The 19,016-nt window shown below is 45.1% G+C and overlaps 1 protein-coding gene across 14 annotated transcripts in view; it reads right to left on the bottom strand.

Annotated features, from left to right (window-relative positions):
* Positions 1–19,016, bottom strand: part of FNBP1 (formin binding protein 1) — a 139,215-nt gene that overhangs the window by 66,901 nt on the left and 53,298 nt on the right. For all 14 annotated transcript variants that reach the window (XM_066255961.1, XM_066255949.1, XM_066255948.1 and 11 more), the window contains exons 2-4: positions 15,914–16,029; positions 4,398–4,454; positions 2,717–2,864 (exon numbers count right to left, since the gene is read on the bottom strand). In XM_066255961.1, coding sequence (XP_066112058.1) covers positions 2,717–2,864; positions 4,398–4,454; positions 15,914–16,029 — 321 coding nt within the window. The remainder of the gene's footprint in view (positions 1–2,716; positions 2,865–4,397; positions 4,455–15,913; positions 16,030–19,016) is intronic.

The following is a 19,016-nucleotide window of genomic DNA, read 5'->3' as shown; positions in this document are numbered from 1 at the left end:
CCCGGTGAGCACAGTGGAAAGCTACCGGGAGAGTTAAGAAAGGAAGTGACAGTCTGGGCTGCGTTATCACAAGACAGCGCTGACTGTGACACGGGGAATGTATGGAGGGGCCAGGGACCAGGGAGGAGGTGGCTGCCTTTGTTTGACGGGCGGGAGCTGCTGGTAGAGAAGCCAGGAGCTGGACGGCCCACTAACGGGCACACCTGGAAGCAGGGCACGGAGTTCGAAGTTCAGAGGCTAAGCTACGGGGGTCCTCCAGGTGAGGTGGAGGGACTGGGCGGGGGGGGGGGGGGACGTGGAGGAAGTGTGAGTAGTGTTCGGATTCACATTCCTGCAGGTAGAGCCGACAGGACGTGGTATTATGTACAAGAAGAAATGTAACGGAAAAGGAAGTCCTTTATGCCCACGTTCTTGGCCAGAACCACCACGCCAAAGGGGAGTGACATTTACTGGCTGGAGGAAATGCAGGTTGGCATGGGGCTGATAAGAGGGCTTGGGGACCCCAGGTTTGTTTGGAGGGGTTCCCAGGTCCGCTGTGCACAGCGCTGGGGCATCGCTGTCACTGTTGCTGAGCTCAGGGGCCTCCACTGACAACCGTATGATGACGGGATACAGGAGAGTTGGGTGAGACCCAGACGGTATAAAGTAACTCTCACAATTCTTAGGTGAAAAAGAAGGGCTCATTCCAGCTTAGAAGGGAGAAATAATACACCCAAACCCGCATTTCAAATCCATGAAATCAAGGACAGGATCTAAGCATCCTGGTAACTAAGCACGTCAGCCCATAAATGATCAAGTCAAATTTCTTTGGTTCACCAACTCAATGGTGTCGCAAGAGACAGAACCACAGTGGTGACAGGGCCTTAATTAGCAGAATGCCGCAATCACGTGTTCTTTTCAAACAAAGGAGATAAAACAATTCAAGATGCACCTTCTAGAGAGACATTAAACCAGGGGGTTGTCGACCAGTGTGCTGTAGTTAGTGTGACTCTCACAACAGACCAACAACTAAAAGATCAAAGGATGCCTTGCTTTTTGATTTACTTAATTAATGCAATAACACCAGGAAGGAAGGACGGCTATGAAAACCCACAGCTCCTTTTCCAGGTCATGAAATCTAAAATCTGTCCTGGTTTCTATGTTTTCTTCCTTTGGGGTCTGTCCTTGTAACAGATGTATCCACAGTAGGCTCTCAATAGAATTAACTCAATCAGAGATAGAGTTGTAATTGGCTTGATCATACATATAAACTCCTTTTAGTTTTTGCTTTCCCTCACATTCAATCTTCCTTGCTTGCTGTGATCTCTTATAAAAGAAATATTCTAAACATACTGGAGTCAGCCCGTGCCACAGAACCAGCTTATGGGAAATGAAGTCCCTTTATAGTTCATAAATAGGACCCATCCGATACCTACCTTTAAGAAGACATATTACAGCTTTTAGTATCCATAAATGTTTCTGAAACTACGGGGGGGGGGGGGGGGCAGGGGGGATTTAATGGTCAATTCTAAATGTTATGGAGTCTTCCAGGCATTCTCTGAGGTTTATAAAAATTTTAGACTTTTAGAAATGCCTGATGGGTCCCTACATGTATTGTAGAGGGTGGGGAAACCGTAGTTGTTTGCATGGAAAATACTACAATAATTAACGGATAACAATACAAGAATAAACTGTGTTTCGCATACTTGCAGCCGTAAACCTGCTTTTGCCCCGCCCTGTGTAATTGTTTCCTCTGGAACTCTTCAGATAACCACTGCCAAGACAGATTCTGCTCCTGGCCAACATTGCATCATGAACCTCACACGCACTTTTCTCCTGCAGGGAGAGGGCTACTGGGAGGTTCCCGTAAGTGTTGGCCGGGACCTCTCCATTCCCCTTCCGGAGCTGCAGGTCTCCACAATCCCTCAGATGCCACGAGTGGCAACCACTGTGGATAACCCCAGACAGACCCGAAGGCTGGAGGTGAACCCAATAATCTCTCTAAAATTATGGTAATAACTTGATTCAGCGTGCAAACATTGCTAGTAAGAGCGTATTTACAATAGTTTTTACGGAGGAAGATATCTGATAACCAGAGCACTGAAAGAATTACTGTTGACTCAGATTTATATTTTTTTTTTAAAACATATCACTGGCCAAGTTTGGTACTTTATTACTAACAAATTATTATGCACCTCACAAGCGATCAAAGTTCAGTGACACAGATCGTAACTTAAAGATAAATCTCTTAGGGCAAAATCTCAACTACGAATATACATTGACCGTATATTTTTCTCTCAAGTTCACAATAAAAGCGATGAAAAGATTTGAATGGTGTCAAGGTCCTCTTCATTAGACAGTAATGAATGAATGCAAGTGGGTGGAGCTGAGATAATCTTTCTGGCTTTTTAAAACTCCTGATAAGCCTTGATTTTAATACTATTTATTCTACACAGTGTACACCATACTATATTCTCACTCTTGTATAGCTGATATCCTCAAACATACTTAAATTCCTCAAAGGAAATAGTACTAATCTGGGGCCTACAGATGAGTTAGTGTCAGAAGGACCCTTGAGATTGTAAAGACCTAGAAACACTTTCTAGGGACAAGGTTCATACCTTTTATAAGGCATCCATTTAAGACCCACCATTTATGATTCTAGTTCATTTTAAAGTTTCTAGGAATAACCCCCTTATCTTTGGTCCATCTCTTAGAAAGAAAAGAATTTTGTTACCGATTTCCTTTCCTGCTTGAGCTCTTGGACGTAGCGTGCTAAGCCCGCAATGATCTGTGCGGTCAGGTTCTCGGAGATGACTTCGTGCTGCCCAGCGTAATCATTGGTTTCATTCAGGGTGGAAAGGAAGGCTTTACATGCCGTGTACCTGCGGACAGAACACACACCCTGCCTGGTCAAACACGGTCGCCTCCAGGCTCGCACCACTTCGCTGGAGAAACAGTAATTAAAACCAGGTTAATTTGCATCGACCTCCCACAGGATCCTGACAATTCATTACACATAAGAGTGTTTTCATGGAAACGGCTCAGAATTATTAATTACAACAGAAACCCTTTTCATTCTGTGAAACTGAACCTCTACCCTGGGCAATATTTGGCTTTGTTTATACTCGGTTCAAATATAACTCAAAATACATACATATGCTGTATGTATGAATGTAACGGATATTTAGATCCAAATTAGAGGCGTAATACTTTGGGACTGCCTGTGTTAACACACCATATTTACCGAATGAAATAAGCACATATCTTAGATAAATTACTATGAACGACTCAGTATTACAAAACCAAATCAAGACTGTAGAACACACAATCCACACTCCCCCATTTGCTTAGATCAGTGGTTTTCAAAGTTTGTGCCCTAGAAGATTTCCAGGTGCACCCTATGGTATTCCAGAGAAATATGTGCCTGTTGGGAACCAAAAAACCAACAGGGTTTTTGGATTTTAGATTTTTGGGGGACAGGAATTGCTTGTAAGCTGACAGCCTGCCCATCCCCCACCTCACTTGCTGACTTAGGTTGCAAAGGCTGTTAGGTTGTGGTGCTGGATTGTTTACACTGCCCTCCATGTTCCCCGGAAAGACTGGAGGCAAGTTTCTTCTATCCTTTGTTTGATGTCAAGTTAAGATGATATGTATGGTGGGGGGGTTTCTGCACTCAACACAATTAAGAGTAAAAAAAAAGAGGAATTCTTCAATGTATTGATGAGGAAATGAGAGTTGCCTTTCAAATACATGCCCAAACATTGAAGAAACCACTAGGACACATCAGGCTTATGTTTCTCATAAACACAAGAATGAAAAAACTTAACACATTCATGCGGGGACCTGCTGAATTTACTAAATCTTACTAAGAATGTATCTATATATATAAAAGATAACTTTTTTGTCGTTTTTTTTGTTTAACCCCTCTTTTTTATGAATTCTAAAAAGCGTAACTCAAAAAATATAACATAAAAATGTTTTTTAATGTCAGGATAAATTTAATTTTGTCATTTACTTCATTTAATTACCATAAAAAGCACACTTGGACTTTGTTTTTTCTTTAATATTTGACTTAATTATTATAACATATTTCTCAGAAATTTGTATATAGTGTGCCTACAATTATTTGTAGGATTTTAAATGCACCCCGACTTCAGAAAGCTTGAGAACCACTGGCTTAGATTATATTCTAAGCGTTTCCTACTTATCTTAATGGAGACAATCTGGAACAGCGCCAGTGGCTCAGAGAAGAAAAGTTAACTGAGTAGGTTTTTATTTTTCTCTCCCCCAATTTAAACACCCACACAAATACGGATGGAGATTGCAGCTTATTTTTGTAGCTATTTCTCCTTTCCTTCAGAACCATGGCCAATGGTGCAACGATGTTACCACATCACTATCAATGATAAACAGACCTGTATTCTTCTTCCTCCTTCGAGTTCTTTTTAGGTTGGTATTTCTTCGAAAGATTCCTAAAACAAAAATGCAGACGTGTCATCTTACATAGGAAGATAATAAAGAAATCAGGCATGACAGACTAAATTAGTGCTTTTTCTGTAAGTTTGGAAAAACGATTACAGGATGTCCACAGCTAAAATCCACTCACTTCCCTCCATCTTCCAACACGTGCGCTAAAGCTCCCGTCACGAAGGACTCACACAGTTTTGAGTCTCTACCTCAAAGGCAGAGCAAATGAGAGTGGGAATGGGCGCTCGCTGACCACCTACCTGGACATTAGGACCCGACCTGATTTAATTGGAGAATGCAGGCCATGTGTGCAGTTTTTCTTACCAGGACACCATGCCCTTGTGATCACCTTCAGTTGAGTATTATTGCTCTAAACTCAAGGGAAGCATAGGCATTGTGTCCAAAAGTTTAACTTAAGAATCACAGTGCCAAGGGCCGGTGGTCAAATCCGTGTGGCTGCTCCCCCAAAGAGCTCATGAAAACCGCCTGTGAATAAGTCTTGTAAGGCAGTAGAGACGATCTTTGGGGGGCCTCCATGCTAAGACATTTAACTAGGAGAGCTTTGAACCTGCCTCACAGGTCTGCACTGAACACACTCCGATCGGCCCAAGTCACCCTACTCTCTTCCTAATCTCACCTCCAGGCCAAGAATGCCAGTGCGTGCCTCGGCGTTCCACATGCTTAAATTTACGCAAAAACAAAGAGGTCATCAAAAATCCAAACCCATTTTATTTCTTTCATTTCCCTCAAGTCTACAGATTTGCCTACAAAAAATGTGAAGATAAATTTACAATTTTGATCATGATACCTTCTACAAAGTCAAGTGTGATTTCACCTCTCGCAAGTGGGACTAGATGACACGAGAAGCAGTGGGCTTAAAAACTCCAGAGGCCACTGTGCCTGGATGGCGTGACCCTGGACAGATCAACAAGCAAGTCCGGACTCCCGATGCCTCGGCCGTAAGTCTGAGGGGGCTAAATGAAACTACCTCTATTGTCCCCTCAAGTTTGGAAATTCCAAGGAGATATATAACATCCAATAGACTTTCGGTTGCTGCAGTCATTAAAGAATGAAGACATGATATAAAACAACGTAGAAGCTATACTTCAGCAAACTGAGGAAAGACGAACGGACTCACCTGAAGGCTATCACGTTGAGTTACACCTGACCTGTGTCCTGTTTCCTCCACTGATACTCTAAATACCAAACACAGTTTACCTAGTAAACCTAGGTTTGTAAAAAAAAATGTGTATCACTGACAAAGTTAGCGGAGAGCATTCAAATGCTTCTTAAAAGCACCAATGAATAATTCACTCCATAAATGCCAGCGAAAAACTAAAAGCTTGAGAGGTCCAGAAGTGAAGTTCAGGTCTAAGGATATGTCTCCCCGGACCGCTACAAACAAGATCAACTTTCCTTTCTATTCTCTGAGACAGGTTCTCTTGTCCTATTTGTATGAGGTTATTTTCAAAAAACAAAAAACAAAAAACAAGCAAGCCAACAAACCACAAAAAGCATTTTTATATTTATGGAGTCTTCCTGAAAATTTTTAAGTGTTTTATATACTTAACCTGCTCTTCAGAGAGGCTAATTAAAAGGTAAGAAAAAAAATACACAACCTTTAAGGATACTGCCTTTAAACTTGGTTTAGCCGAAGAACCGCAGGGAAGCTTTTAAAAAGGAGCTACTTGGGCCCCATGCCAGACCCTCTGAAATGGAACATCCAGGGATGGGTCCAGGAATGTTTTGTTTTTTTCTCTCTTATTTTTTTAAGAAGCTGACCACAATATTTCGGAGGTGGGGGTGGGGAGGTGGGGAGCGGAGATGGCAGAAGAAAATTCAATCAGAGAATTGTGCTTTTCCAAAAGCAAGAGACGAAAGTCAACAGGCAGGAAAATATTCAACAGCAGCAAATACATCGATAAAGAAAGGGGAATGACCTTAGTCTACTCACTTAGGAAGTAGTGACCGGGAGCAGGGGCTGAAGATGCTGCCCACCCCCACTGTTGTAGCAGCGAGTCTCTCAAACCCCAAACACTGATGCAAAAGGAAGTAAACTGAGGGGGGAGGAAGCTCCCGGGGAACAGTGACAGAAAGCTCTGAGAGGAAGCAGCCAGGCCGACCACCCAGGTTCTGGAACACGCGCACAGGACCAGGAGCTAACTGCCTAGGGCAGGGGTCCCCAAACAACTACGGGCCCGAGGGCCACATGCGGCCCCCTGAGGCCATTTATCCGGCCCCGCTGCACTTCCAGAAGGGGCACCTCTTTCATTGGTGGTCAATGAAAGGAGCACATTGACCATCTCATTAGCCAAAAGCAGGCCCATAGTTCCCATTGAAATACTGGTCAGTTTCTTGATTTAAATTTACTTGTTTTTTATTTTAAATATTGTATTTGTTCCCGTTTTGTTTTTTTACTTTAAAATAAGATATGTGCAGTGTGCATAGGGATTTGTTCATAGTTTTTTTTATAGTCCGGCCCTCCAACGGTCTGAGGGACAGTGAACTGGCCCCCTGTGTAAAAAGTTTGGGGACCCCTGGCCTAGGGGGACATCACCCCAAACCTAGGGGCTCCAAAGGACCTCTGACCTCATAGAGTAAACCCCAAAACAGAACCTCTAACAAAGTTTCATATGAGGCAATGGACTGAAACCAGGCCCCTTCCCTGCCCTCGCCCTGTGATGGGGCTCAGGGGCAGGCTGCTGGTCCTGGAAGCATGGAGGGACCGTCACAGACGCTATCAGAGTGCACGAGAGCCCTGCTGATGCTCAGTGGTTACAGAAGCAGGCTTAGGCATCAGCTGAGAAAGTGTACCTCACCTGCTCTATCTTGTTAAGCTCCCCCCACCAACAAATTATAAGGTGGGAATTAGTATTACCGTATTTCCCCATGTATAAGACACATCCTTTTTCGAAAAAACTTGGGGTCTAAAAACCGGGTGCGTCTTATACGTGTGCTTGTGGCATCACAAATGTCATCGATGGAACTGAGGATCAGGCAATATATGAAGACAGTGATTCGTCATCAGACGCAGATGAGGACAAGCTAATGGATGGGAGTTTTGACAATGATGAGGAGTTGTATGAATTATATGATGAATAAAACTTGAGTTCAATAACTTTATGTAATACATTTTTCTTTTCAAATTTCAGGCCCCAAAATTAAGGTGCGTCTTACACATGGGGAACTACGGTATTTATATTTTATCTGTGGAAAAGATAGAACACAGAGTAATCTGCCCTAAGTCACTGACAGGACTGAGAACGCATCCCAGGCAGTGGGCTCTACAGTCTGTCCTCTCAGCCAGCTCACTAAACTGCCCCTGATGATTATAAGCCAGCTGAGAAGGTACATATGATATGTAAAACGAAGAAAAGGAAGGAAGGAGGGGAGGGGAGGGAAGGAGGAAAGAAGGGAGGAAGGGAGGGAGGGAGGGAGGGAGGGAGGGAGGGAGGGAAGGAGGGAGGGAGGAAGGGGGAAGGAAAGAAAGGGATGACAGAAAAACCCAACCTGGAAGAAAACATCAAAGGAAAAGAAACTAAATCAGACTCCTCCCGGCTATTTTATATTATAGCCAAACTTAATAAAAACGCAAAGCCAACAGAGCAAGAATCCCCAGATTAAAGGCTAAAACAGAGTCGGATAAAAAGGTAGACTGCACAGCTAAGAAAAGGCACTAGGAGGGCCTGACTGGGTGGTGGCACAGTGGATAGAGGATTGGACTGGGATGCAGAGGACCCAGGTTCGAGACACCGAGGTCACCAGCTTGAGCACGGGCTCAGCTGGTTTGAGCAAAGCTCACCAGCTTGGACCCAAGGTCGCTGGCTCGAGCAAGGAGTTACTCGGTCTAATGAAGGCCCACGGTCAAGGCATATATGAGAAAGCAATCAATGAGCAACTAAGGTGTCAACAAAAAACTGATGATTGATGCTTCTCATCTCTCTCCATTTCTGTCTATCTGTACCTATCTATCCCTCTCTCTGACTCTCTCTCTATAAAAAAAAAAAAAGAAAAGAAAAAGAAAAGGCACTAAGAACTAAAACACACCACTATAGAACTAATACATAAGGCTGGCTATCAAATTAGAGAGGAAAGTTTTGAGATAATCAACATGTGAAAAATAACAAACATAATCAGAAAAGAGATGACCTAAAGAACAAGACGGCCTGGCCCTGGCCGGTTGGCTCAGCGGTAGAGCGTCGGCCTAGCGTGCAGAGGACCCGGGTTCGATTCCCGGCCAGGGCACATAGGAGAAGCGCCCATTTGCTTCTCCACCCCTCCGCCGCGCTTTCCCTCTCTGTCTCTCTCTTCCCCTCCCGCAGCCAAGGCTCCATTGGAGCAAGGATGGCCCGGGCGCTGGGCATGGCTCTGTGGCCTCTGCCTCAGGCGCTAGAGTGGCTCTGGTCGCAATATGGTGACGCCCAGGATGGGCAGAGCATCGCCCCCTGGGGGGCAGAGCACCGCCTCTGGTGGGCGTGCCGGGTGGATCCCGGTCGGGCGCATGCGGGAGTCTGTCTGACTGTCTCTCCCTGTTTCCAGCTTCAGAAAAATGAAAAAAAAAAAAAAGAACAAGACGGCCTGACTTGTGGTGACACAGTGGATAAAGCATTGACCTGAAATGCTGAGGTCGCAGGTTCAAAACCCCGGGCTTGCCCCGTCAAGGCACATACCAGAAGCAACTATTACAATCTGATGCTTCCTACTCCTTCCCACCTTTCTCTCTCTCTCTGCTCTCTCACTAAAATCAATAAATAAAATCTTAAGAAAAAAAATGCAGTTTAGGAAAAAGTAAAGAAAGAACAAGAGGGTGAGGACATAAGGAAAATTCTGGAGTATATAAACTGATAAGTAGAATAGAAAACATATTTAGATATAATTGAAGACGGCTCCCCTGCAAACAATGAAGACTGAATCTGCATATGAACCGGCTCTTGGAAAAACTGACAGACCGGGCAACAACAAGGCTCAGCCTGGTGAAGTTATCAAGCTGCCGAGCCAGCGGAACAAAAACATTCTTCAGAAGTATCCTCAGAAAAGCAAGTCACCTACAAAGAAAAGGAATCCAGCGGCCCCAGACTTGGACACCAAAAACCAACACAGCAGCCAAGTTTGAGGAGAAGGGAAGTGTGACCACAGAACAACTAAGTCACACCGCTGTCGGGGACAGGAGGGTGGCACCCTCAAACCAGAACGAGCTCACGGGGACAGGGGGGTGGCACCCTCAAACCAGAACGAGCTCATGGGGACAGGGGGGTGGCACCCTCAAACCAGAACGAGCTCACGGGGACAGGGAGGTGGCACCCTCAAACCAGAACGAGCTCACGGGGACAGGGGGGTGGCACCCTCAAACCAGAACGAGCTCATGGGGACAGGGGGGTGGCACCCTCAAACAAGAACGAGCTCACGGGGACAGGGGGTGGCACCCTCAAACAAGAACAAGCTCACGGGGACAGGGGGGTGGCACCCTCAAACAAGAACGAGCTCACGGGGACAGGGGGGTGGCACCCTCAAACAAGAACGAGCTCACGGGGACAGGGGGTGGCACCCTCAAATAAGAACGAGCTCACGGGGACAGGGGGTGGCACCCTCAAACAAGAACGAGCTCACAGATTATGCCACAAGCTCTATTTTCTTGATACCAACAAGTGCAGAGCTGTGGTGGAAGGAATGGTGGTGAGCGTAAATCTATGTCTGAACACAGAATGAAGACGAACTGTGGGAGTCATGTTACAGACCAAATTACATAATTTGATTAGAAGAGGAAGCGAAACATGTAAATAACTTTTTTTCTTTCTTTCCTAGCAGTGAGTCAATTGAGCCTGTTCAAAACTACAACATGGCGCTTAGAAAACCAAACAAAACAGTAAGGACAGCCCTACAAGTTTTTCAGAATCTTTTTGCTAAATCTTATATGAGTCTGTTTAATATTTAAAGTACAACAAATCCTTCAGTTTCACTTTAATGCCTTTTGGACTGTTAAAGTAAATTTCAATATAATACCTTTTATATACAATGTGCAACATAGTTTATAAAATGGTTTCTACATAGTTACCCTTTATTTACAATGAGCCCCAGGGGGGAAAAAATTGACCAGGACATCAAGAAGCAAGTACAAATGACTCTAATGTATGAAAACATGCTCGACCTCATTCATACTAAGAGAAACACAAATGAACACTCAGACTTCCCAATTTTTATTATCAAATTGGCAGAGGCAAAGAAGAATGGTGACAGTAGGCACTGAGGGGCAAGATGAGTGGCACTGCCACACAGAGTGGTATGTTAAAGGTCACACAGCCTCTGAGGGGTGCAACTTGGCAAATTCTACTAACTAGAGGGCTCCTTTTAGAAACGTATCCTCCAGATTAGCTTGTCCAAGTATATCATTCAAGGTCATTCATTGCAACTTTGTTCAGAGTTGCAAACAACTGTAAACAACCAACACATCCACCAACCCAGTGCAATACTGCACAGCTGTGAAAAATAAAAGTGAACCTCAGAACAACCTCCAGGACACAGCAAAGCAAGGGCATCTCGAACTGCTGTGGAGCCAAGGAGGAAAACACGAACTTCTTTGCCCGTGTGCACATAATACCCCTCTATAAGGATACATAAGAGACTGGTAACATTTACTGTCCCTGGGGACGGGGTAAGACAAGGGGACACTTCACTGTACACTGTTTTGTACCTCTGGCATTTCTGGATTTTCAATCATATGCATTCATTATCTGGTCATAACAAATAATTCAGGGGTTTTTGTGTTTGTTTGTTTTTAACAAACAATTGCTAAGGACAATTAATAGTTGGTGCTCTCATATAGGGCACAGCAGATGTTTTAAAATATATTAGGACTTGGATCCTATGCAGTCTTGAATAAATTATAACTCTAGCAGGGGTCAGCAAACTTTTTCTCTAAAGCGCCAATCAGTAAATATTCCAGACTTGTGAACAGGTCATGCTCACGTGGTCTGTAACAACTCTTCAATCTCCACAGTTTTTGCAAAAGCAGCCATAGAAAATACATAAAGAGTGGATATGGTTGCATGCCAATAAAACTTTATTTATAAAACCAGGCAGTGGGTGGATCTGGCCAGGGGGACTATGTAGTTTGCCAGCCTCTGACTGATCTACAGAAATCAAAGTCCCAATCATCACCTTCTATACCTAATATAAGTTGGCCATTTTTTCCTCCAGTGCAGAAAAAAAATTATTTAATGTCAGATGTCTCCCTGGCTTTTCCATTTCTTGGCCATGTTCCCACCTCAGGACCTTTGCACTCACTGAGAAGAGCTACTCCCAGACCCTTACACACCTGCCTCCTCCTTGACCTTCAGTTCTCAAGCAGTGGGTTTTCCCTGGCCAGTCTAGCTAGCAACCCCTGCCCCCTCACACTCCGGCGCTTCACTGGTTTTACTTATCTGCGGTGAAGAATGCTATCTTTAAGTGATTTAGTTCCTTAATTATTTGCATGCAGTCTCTTTTCCATAGCAGGTAAATTCCTCAGGCTCAGCTACTTCTTCTGTCTTGCTCATTAGAGTCCCCCTAATTGTTAGTTGATACATTGTTAGTTGTTCTGTTGTGGTTAAACCCTCATTGGCTCCCACAGGCTGTGCAAACACATACCGTATTTCCCCATGTGTAAGATGCACCCCTTTCAAAAAATTTGGGGTCTAAAGACTGGGTGCGTCTTATGCAGTGGTTGCAGATTTTTTAACTTGCATTTCTCGCTTTTTCATGCTTGTTTTTGCGCTTCTTGTTGTAGATGAATAAAACCTGAGTTCAATAACTTTATGTAATACATTTTCCCCCCCAAATTTCGGGCCCCCAAATTAAGGTGCGTCTTATACATAAATATGGTAATTCTCCTGCAAGCTCTGCTGACCAACTATCTTATCTTGGGCCTGTACCCTATGGATTCACTCTTACCACAACTCCTTACTGAGCACCACTGTGGGCCAGGCACTGCGCCATACTACCAGGTACGTTAGTGAACACACTCAGAGCCCTGTCCTGGAGGGGCTGACGTTCTAGCAGGGAAGGAACAGGAGACAATGAACAATAAATATAATAGAGGGGAAAAGTATACACTGTTATCTGGCCAGCAGCTCCTAGGGGGTGAACATACAGGTGATCTCTATCTAGAAAGGCCAGTATAACTAACTGTACAAGCAACAGCAAGGAGGCCAGTGTGGTTAGCGCAGAGATTAGGAGGAAGAGAGTGGATGGAACCAGATGATGTCAGAAAGGTATGGGACCCAAGGGACACCCACCCTGAGGATTTTGGAATTCCTGTGAAACGGGGAGGTATTGGTGTTTTAAACGGAGCAGCACCATGATCTGCTGCTCTGTGAAAAACACACAGACAAGAGGGGTCAAGGGTGGAGTAAGGGAATCCAGTTGGGGACTAACAATCCAGGCGAGAGGTGTGTGTGTGGGGGGGGGGACTCGGTCACGGTGGCAGCAGGGGAGGTACTGAGAAGTGGTCGGACCCTGGACCAGTCTGGAACAGACAGTCACCAGGACTCCCGGACAGCTTGGATGGGGCAGGAGCCAGTGTGAGAGAAAGATGGGAGCCGAGGATGACTCCAGGGTTTCCGAGCTAAGCCAGGGTGGCACAGCTGCCCTCAAGGGCGTGGGGGAAAGCTGGGCCCTGCAGATGCAGAATTTGAGTGGGGAGATTCCGTTTTCGCTTTGTTACAGTTCAGATGTCATGTAGACGCCCCAGTGGAGAATTTGTGTAATCTCTTTCTGGAGTTCAGAAGAGAGGTCCAGCATGAGGTGACACGTATCTGCAAGTCGCTGCCTTACAGATCATACGCTGGAAGAGGAGGAGGGAGCATCCACCCCGTCAAAGTGGCTGAGGTCAAGGATGATGAGGACAGAGGACAGGTGACTGGGCTGCTCAATATGGCGGCCACCGGCGCCTTTGAGTGGCGGCACTGGTGAGCCGAGGTCACAGTAGTGAGAGGAGAGCAATGGGAGGCGGCAAAGAAGGACACTTTGGAGGAGTGTTTCTGCAAAGGGAAGGAAGCAAAGAAACGGCGGTAGCTGGTGGGGAAGGTTAGCTCAGGAGCTTCTTTTTCAAATGAAACATAATGGTGCCTTTGCATGCTGATGAGAACAACCCAGGAGAGACTGAGGAACTGCGTGGGAGGAGAGAGGAGCACCCGAGGGACAGAGCTCTGGAGTCAGAGCGCACAGAGCTCGCGTGCGCAAGAGGCGGCCTGGGCTTAGCCAGGAGCATGGGGCGGGGCACAGGGACAGGGGACATGCATGCTGGCTGGCAGCAGAGTGTGAGTCTGAGGCCGGTTTCTCCTGAATACGTCCATTTCCTTAGTGCAGGAGGAAGCAGTGGGTGAGCGTGGGACAGGGGGTGTTGGGGGCTGATGAAACCGAGGCAGTGTCACTGAAGGAAGGGGCAACGCAAGTGAATAAAGGATCAGTAGTACGGTGACGTTTCAGCATGAAGGGTCCAGCTGAGATCTCAGCATCAAAGGGTAGAAGACATGTCCAAAGGCAGGCATTCATTCAATTACTCATAATCTTTTTTTTTTTTAAATCAACTTCCTCCACCAAGTACAAAGTTAGATACTTCTCAGGGATGTAATGAAACAAGTGTTAATATTTAAATCTCAGGAAAAGTACTTCCTGGGAGGTTATCATCATATGGTAATACTGATACTCTATTTCAAGTAGGGTAAGATGGTCAATGGGGAGCTATTCAATTTTACCCTGAGCCTCTCTTGGAATTCGGAGTCTTCTCCAGTAGCCTCCCGTCTGTCAGCTAAGTCCTCAGCCCTCTCACCCAGGGTGAGGAAAGGCTGCACCGGTGAGGAGGATGGGGACTAAGAAAGCACTACTCTCTCGGCACAGAATGATGCAAAAATGCGTCAGAACCAACTGAATGACGTCCAATCACAGCCCTCCCAAGCAAAAGGAGATGGTGGGCTGAGGCCCCAGCAAAGAGGAGCGTATGCTAATAGAAAAAGAAGAAAGACAACAAATGGAGATGAATCCTAAGGTGAGCTTTTATTTTGGCTAAAACTGTATGTAATCTATTTTCACACTCAAGACCACATTTTATGACTAATAGTGCAATATTTTAAGAATCAACACAAAGCAGCTCATTCTCAACTCCAATGTTAGGACCACATATATTCCACATAGAAGAACATTCAATGTTCTAAAAGCATCACAGTACTATTGAGGCTGATGTACAACAGGGATACCAGTGTACACACAGTAGAAACCGATCTGGATTCAGCAAGCAATAAAAATTATTTCTTATTTTATTACTCAGTGGAAACAAAACTTGTCTCCATAACACTTAGATCTTATGGTCAAACACCACCACTGGCCCTAGAAGACCCCATATCTTTCAACGGCACATGACCCACCCCTACTGCAGAGGCTGTTTGGATTAAAAAGAAATGTTTCCAAACCAAGTCATCTAGATCTCTTAACATGTCTTAAAACAATCTGCACAAACCAATGCAAACAAACAAGTAATCATTTGTGATTTTGCATGCCCCTTCAAGTTCAAGCTTAGTTCTCCGGAAACTTTTCAATATTTTATATAAAGCATAAATTTCTTGGATAATTTCATCATGAAAGATGTAACAGATCCAAAGTGCTTTTCAAATGCTGCCCCACGGGACCTCTCACCCGGTGCCGGAGGGAGTGTGCACCAGCAGAAGCATTTTGGAAAATTGTCTGACCCCCCCCCCCAATCTACTCAAACTAAACATACCCAAAGCCTAGGACCCACGGTCCACTCCCAGGAACTTCTCTAGCTTCTCCCCAAGTAGGAATCAAGCAGCCACCCAGTGAGGGAAAGTGAATGGACTGTGCCACACGCACCCAAAACACTGAGACCCACGGGAAGAGACCAGCTGCCACCACGTCCAACAACATGAACGAATCTCACAAAACACGATGGAGAACAATGAAGCCAAATATAAACACAAATTTAAAAAAATAGGCAAGACTAACTCCATGCTGTTAGGAGTCTGGAAAGTGGCCACCCGTGAGGGAAGGGTGGAGAACAGGAAGGAGTCAGAATCCTCTGACGCTGGTAACTTTGTGTCCTCACTTGTGTGCTGGTTACATGTGCTCACCCTGAACATTCTGAGCTGGACATGTAGCATTCCTGCACTTCTCTCTCTACAAGTTACACTTCAATAAAAAGTCTTCTGAAAAAAATCAGCTACTCCAAAATTCAGAAAATATGCTTTTTCATAAAAAATGAGCCTGAAAGCAATAACTTAGTTTTTATGTTTACTGCTTTATGAAAATTACTTTTCTGTATAAAAGACAATTGCTTCTATTGAAACATTATCTTACATGAAAGGGGAAAAGAACTATCTAAAGGATCATACATGTATACTATAAAATAAGAATCTCAATTATCCTCACACCCACGGTGCAGTTAACCAACAAATAAACTTTCTCAATATCAACTTACCTGAGCTGCTTTGCATAGCTGAGTTCAATTTCTGTTCTTTCCTTTACAAATTTGATGTATTTCTCAAGAATATCAATTCCCCACTGTGTGTGTTTTTCTAAGTTGTCAAATTGATCCTGTTAAAAAAAAGAGAGAGTTTATAATCTTTCTGTGTGATTAACACAATTCCAATGAACAGTTCCCTCGATAATAGATTGCCACACAGACAGCAGGTTTAATATCTTCCATGACTGTACCTGGTATTTCAGTGCTGAGCAGTTTTAAATCAACATGACCAAATTTGGTTTGAAAACTGCTTTGGGTCTTGCACTCCAACCCATTTGTGCATGTTCTCTATCCTATTAGAAACATTTTTTTTTTTGGATATAAATAATGTCCTGGTACAAAGGAAAAACTCTTCATCAGACACTGAAACTTGAGAGGTGAGACACTCCCCACATTAACTCAGTCACACTCTTAGCACTTCTTAAAATTTTTTATTTATTGATTTTTTAAAGGAAGAGAGGGAGAGAGAGAGAGAGAGAGAGAGAGAGAAACATCAATTTGTTGTTCCACTTACTATGCATTCATTGGTTGCTTCTTGTGTGTGCCCTGACCGGGGATCAAACCTGCAACCTTGGCGTATCAGGATGACTCTAACAAACTGAGTGACCGGCCAGGGGATAGCACTTTTACTGTTATCTCTGAGTGATCACTCAAAACAGCTCATTGAAATCTGGAGCAAGGATTTAGGAGGGAAAAGTTATAAGATACCGCTTTCTTCAAACAGATAAATAAAATAACCCGGATAGATTTTATTCAGACAGATCAAGCCTCTGGGCCAGGAATTGTGCTAGGAGCTAGGGAGCCAGACTGAACAGAAGTAGCACTCAGTTTGCATCGTGCCTTGAGGTTCCTAGTGTGGAAGGATGGGGGGCATTCCAGCAAGCACGAACACAGAGGCAGGCAGCCGTCCGGGAGGGAGGTGACTTGTCCTGCTGGGGCACAGGGGGAGGCAGGGTGCAAGGGAATGAATGAGGTGGCTGGCGATGGAACGGGCCAAAGTCCCGGCCTGATCACCCCGGCCCTGAGTGCCAGGCTCAGACTCTCCCGTGGGCTCAAGCGAGCCGCAGAAGGGCTTGCAAGAAGGGGGCGGGGGTCAGCACAGCCGGACGTGTCCAGAATCACCAAGAGATTGAAGTCAGGAGACTGTTCCAGTTCAAATGAGAGGCGAAGGGAGCAGATTTCACTGACATTTAATATAATCGCGTCCTAGAGGCTGACTGGGTGAGGAGGCTGGGAAAGGACAAGGGGAGGGAGAATTCCAGGGTGACTCCCTGCTTCTGCTTCCTGTGGTGACACCACGGTGGCAGCAGGGCAGTGGCTGGGGGTGTAGTGACATGCTGAACCAGGGAGGGGGATGGCCAGGAGAGAGTTGGCAACGCCGATCTATTAGCACTCAAGGAAGGAGGTCAGTAAGCTGGTGGACGTGAGCTGCAGCCAGGATGAGAAGGCCAAGGCCAAGGCCTGCAGCAACCCCGCTCCACACTCCCCAGGGAAGAGCCGGCAAGGGCTGAGTGTGACGGTCACAGCACAGGGAGGAGAGAGTTACAATGAGGCAGAGACGGAAAGTTTGCTGCCTCAGGGGGTTTCAGTAATGGAGGATGAGGTTCCAGCCCCAGCTCTGGGACTCCCCTGGGAAAGGCCACTGAGCAACGCAAGGTGTTAGTCATTTGCCTACCCGACACAGAAATAATCCCTGCCTCATGTCACGAGTCAGTCGTGAAGATCAGTAAAATGGGAAAGGGCCAAGTCAAGTAAAAATGCAAACCTGCCACCGAATCCGGTCCCAGGCGCGTGTGACCTGACAGTGACATCTCTGCTGTCAAACCTGCCCAGGGGCCCTGATCCTGTTTCCTGTTCCGAGCAGCGCAGTCTGTACAGTGACTCCAGCTCGGGCGGGAGAGGGGAGCCGGCAGAATCAAAGTCACTCCTTCTCAAACTGGAGAAGCCCTCCTTCTGAAGGAAAATCACTTCCTCAGCCTTACTCCCATCCAGGCCCACAGAACAGCTTGAAAAACATCCACTTAAGAAATTCAGGTTGTTATTTTACTAGCATGTTTTTCTCATTAAAAACATCACGGTAAAAATGTCTTTAAACCTAATCATCTTTAATGTTCTCATAAAAATAAGGGACCGCTATTCAAGGCGTTCGTAGATTCTTGCTCCTCAGTAATTCCACAAATTCCTAGGTTCCACTTCAAGAGACACTGCTCAGGGAGATTATTTATTTATGTTATCTAGAAAGACAAGGGTTGTCAAGCAGAGCAACAGTGTAAACACAAGCCTGCAGGTCTCTCTAAACTACTTGAGAGAACAAATACACAAACAACTCGAGTGCAGCCGTCCCTCATCCACACTTTCTTTCTCCACGGTTTCAGCTCCCGGTCGACCGCCACCTGAAAATACTGAAACGGAAAACTTTTCATCACCGAGGCACTGTGTCATCTCGCATCAGCACAAGGAGGGTGCGCACAGGACAACAGGACATTTTGAGCAAGAGAGAGATCACATTCACGCAACTTTTAAGACAACTTATTGTTCACGATCGTCCTATTTTATTGCTGGTTATTCGTAATCTCTTACAATGCCTAATTTGTATGTTAACTTGATCACGGGCATGTGTCTATAGGAAAAAGCCTAATACAGATGGGGTTTGGTACTATCGTGGTCAGGCATCCACCCGGGTCTCAGGTCGTATCCCCCACGGATAACGGGGACGACCCTAAGGGTTCCAAGTCATTCCTAGCTCTTTAGAGCAAGGCTTCCTTAAAGCCCTCTGCTAATCAGCAAACCTTTGTTGATTTAGTTTTATAGCAATCATATGTATTATATTTAAAAACTCTTTTTACACCCTCCCAATTGAGAGCCCCCTCTCTGTAAAATTTCCCACCAGCTCCGAAGCATTGGCTATGTTCAGCAGTTAAAGGTGTTTCCTTGAAGAACCGCTAGGACCATCTGCTCATAGATTTCACTCTGGCCTTGTAAACGATCTAACTCCGTTATTTTTTCTCTATTATGTTAGTTTGCAATTCTTTTTAGCCCCAATGTATACAATATAAAG

The sequence above is a fragment of the Saccopteryx bilineata genome, chromosome 2, assembly GCF_036850765.1.
Source record: "Saccopteryx bilineata isolate mSacBil1 chromosome 2, mSacBil1_pri_phased_curated, whole genome shotgun sequence".
In the NCBI taxonomy this organism is placed as follows: domain Eukaryota; kingdom Metazoa; phylum Chordata; class Mammalia; order Chiroptera; family Emballonuridae; genus Saccopteryx; species Saccopteryx bilineata.
This window is presented reverse-complemented; position numbering and strand designations above follow the sequence as displayed.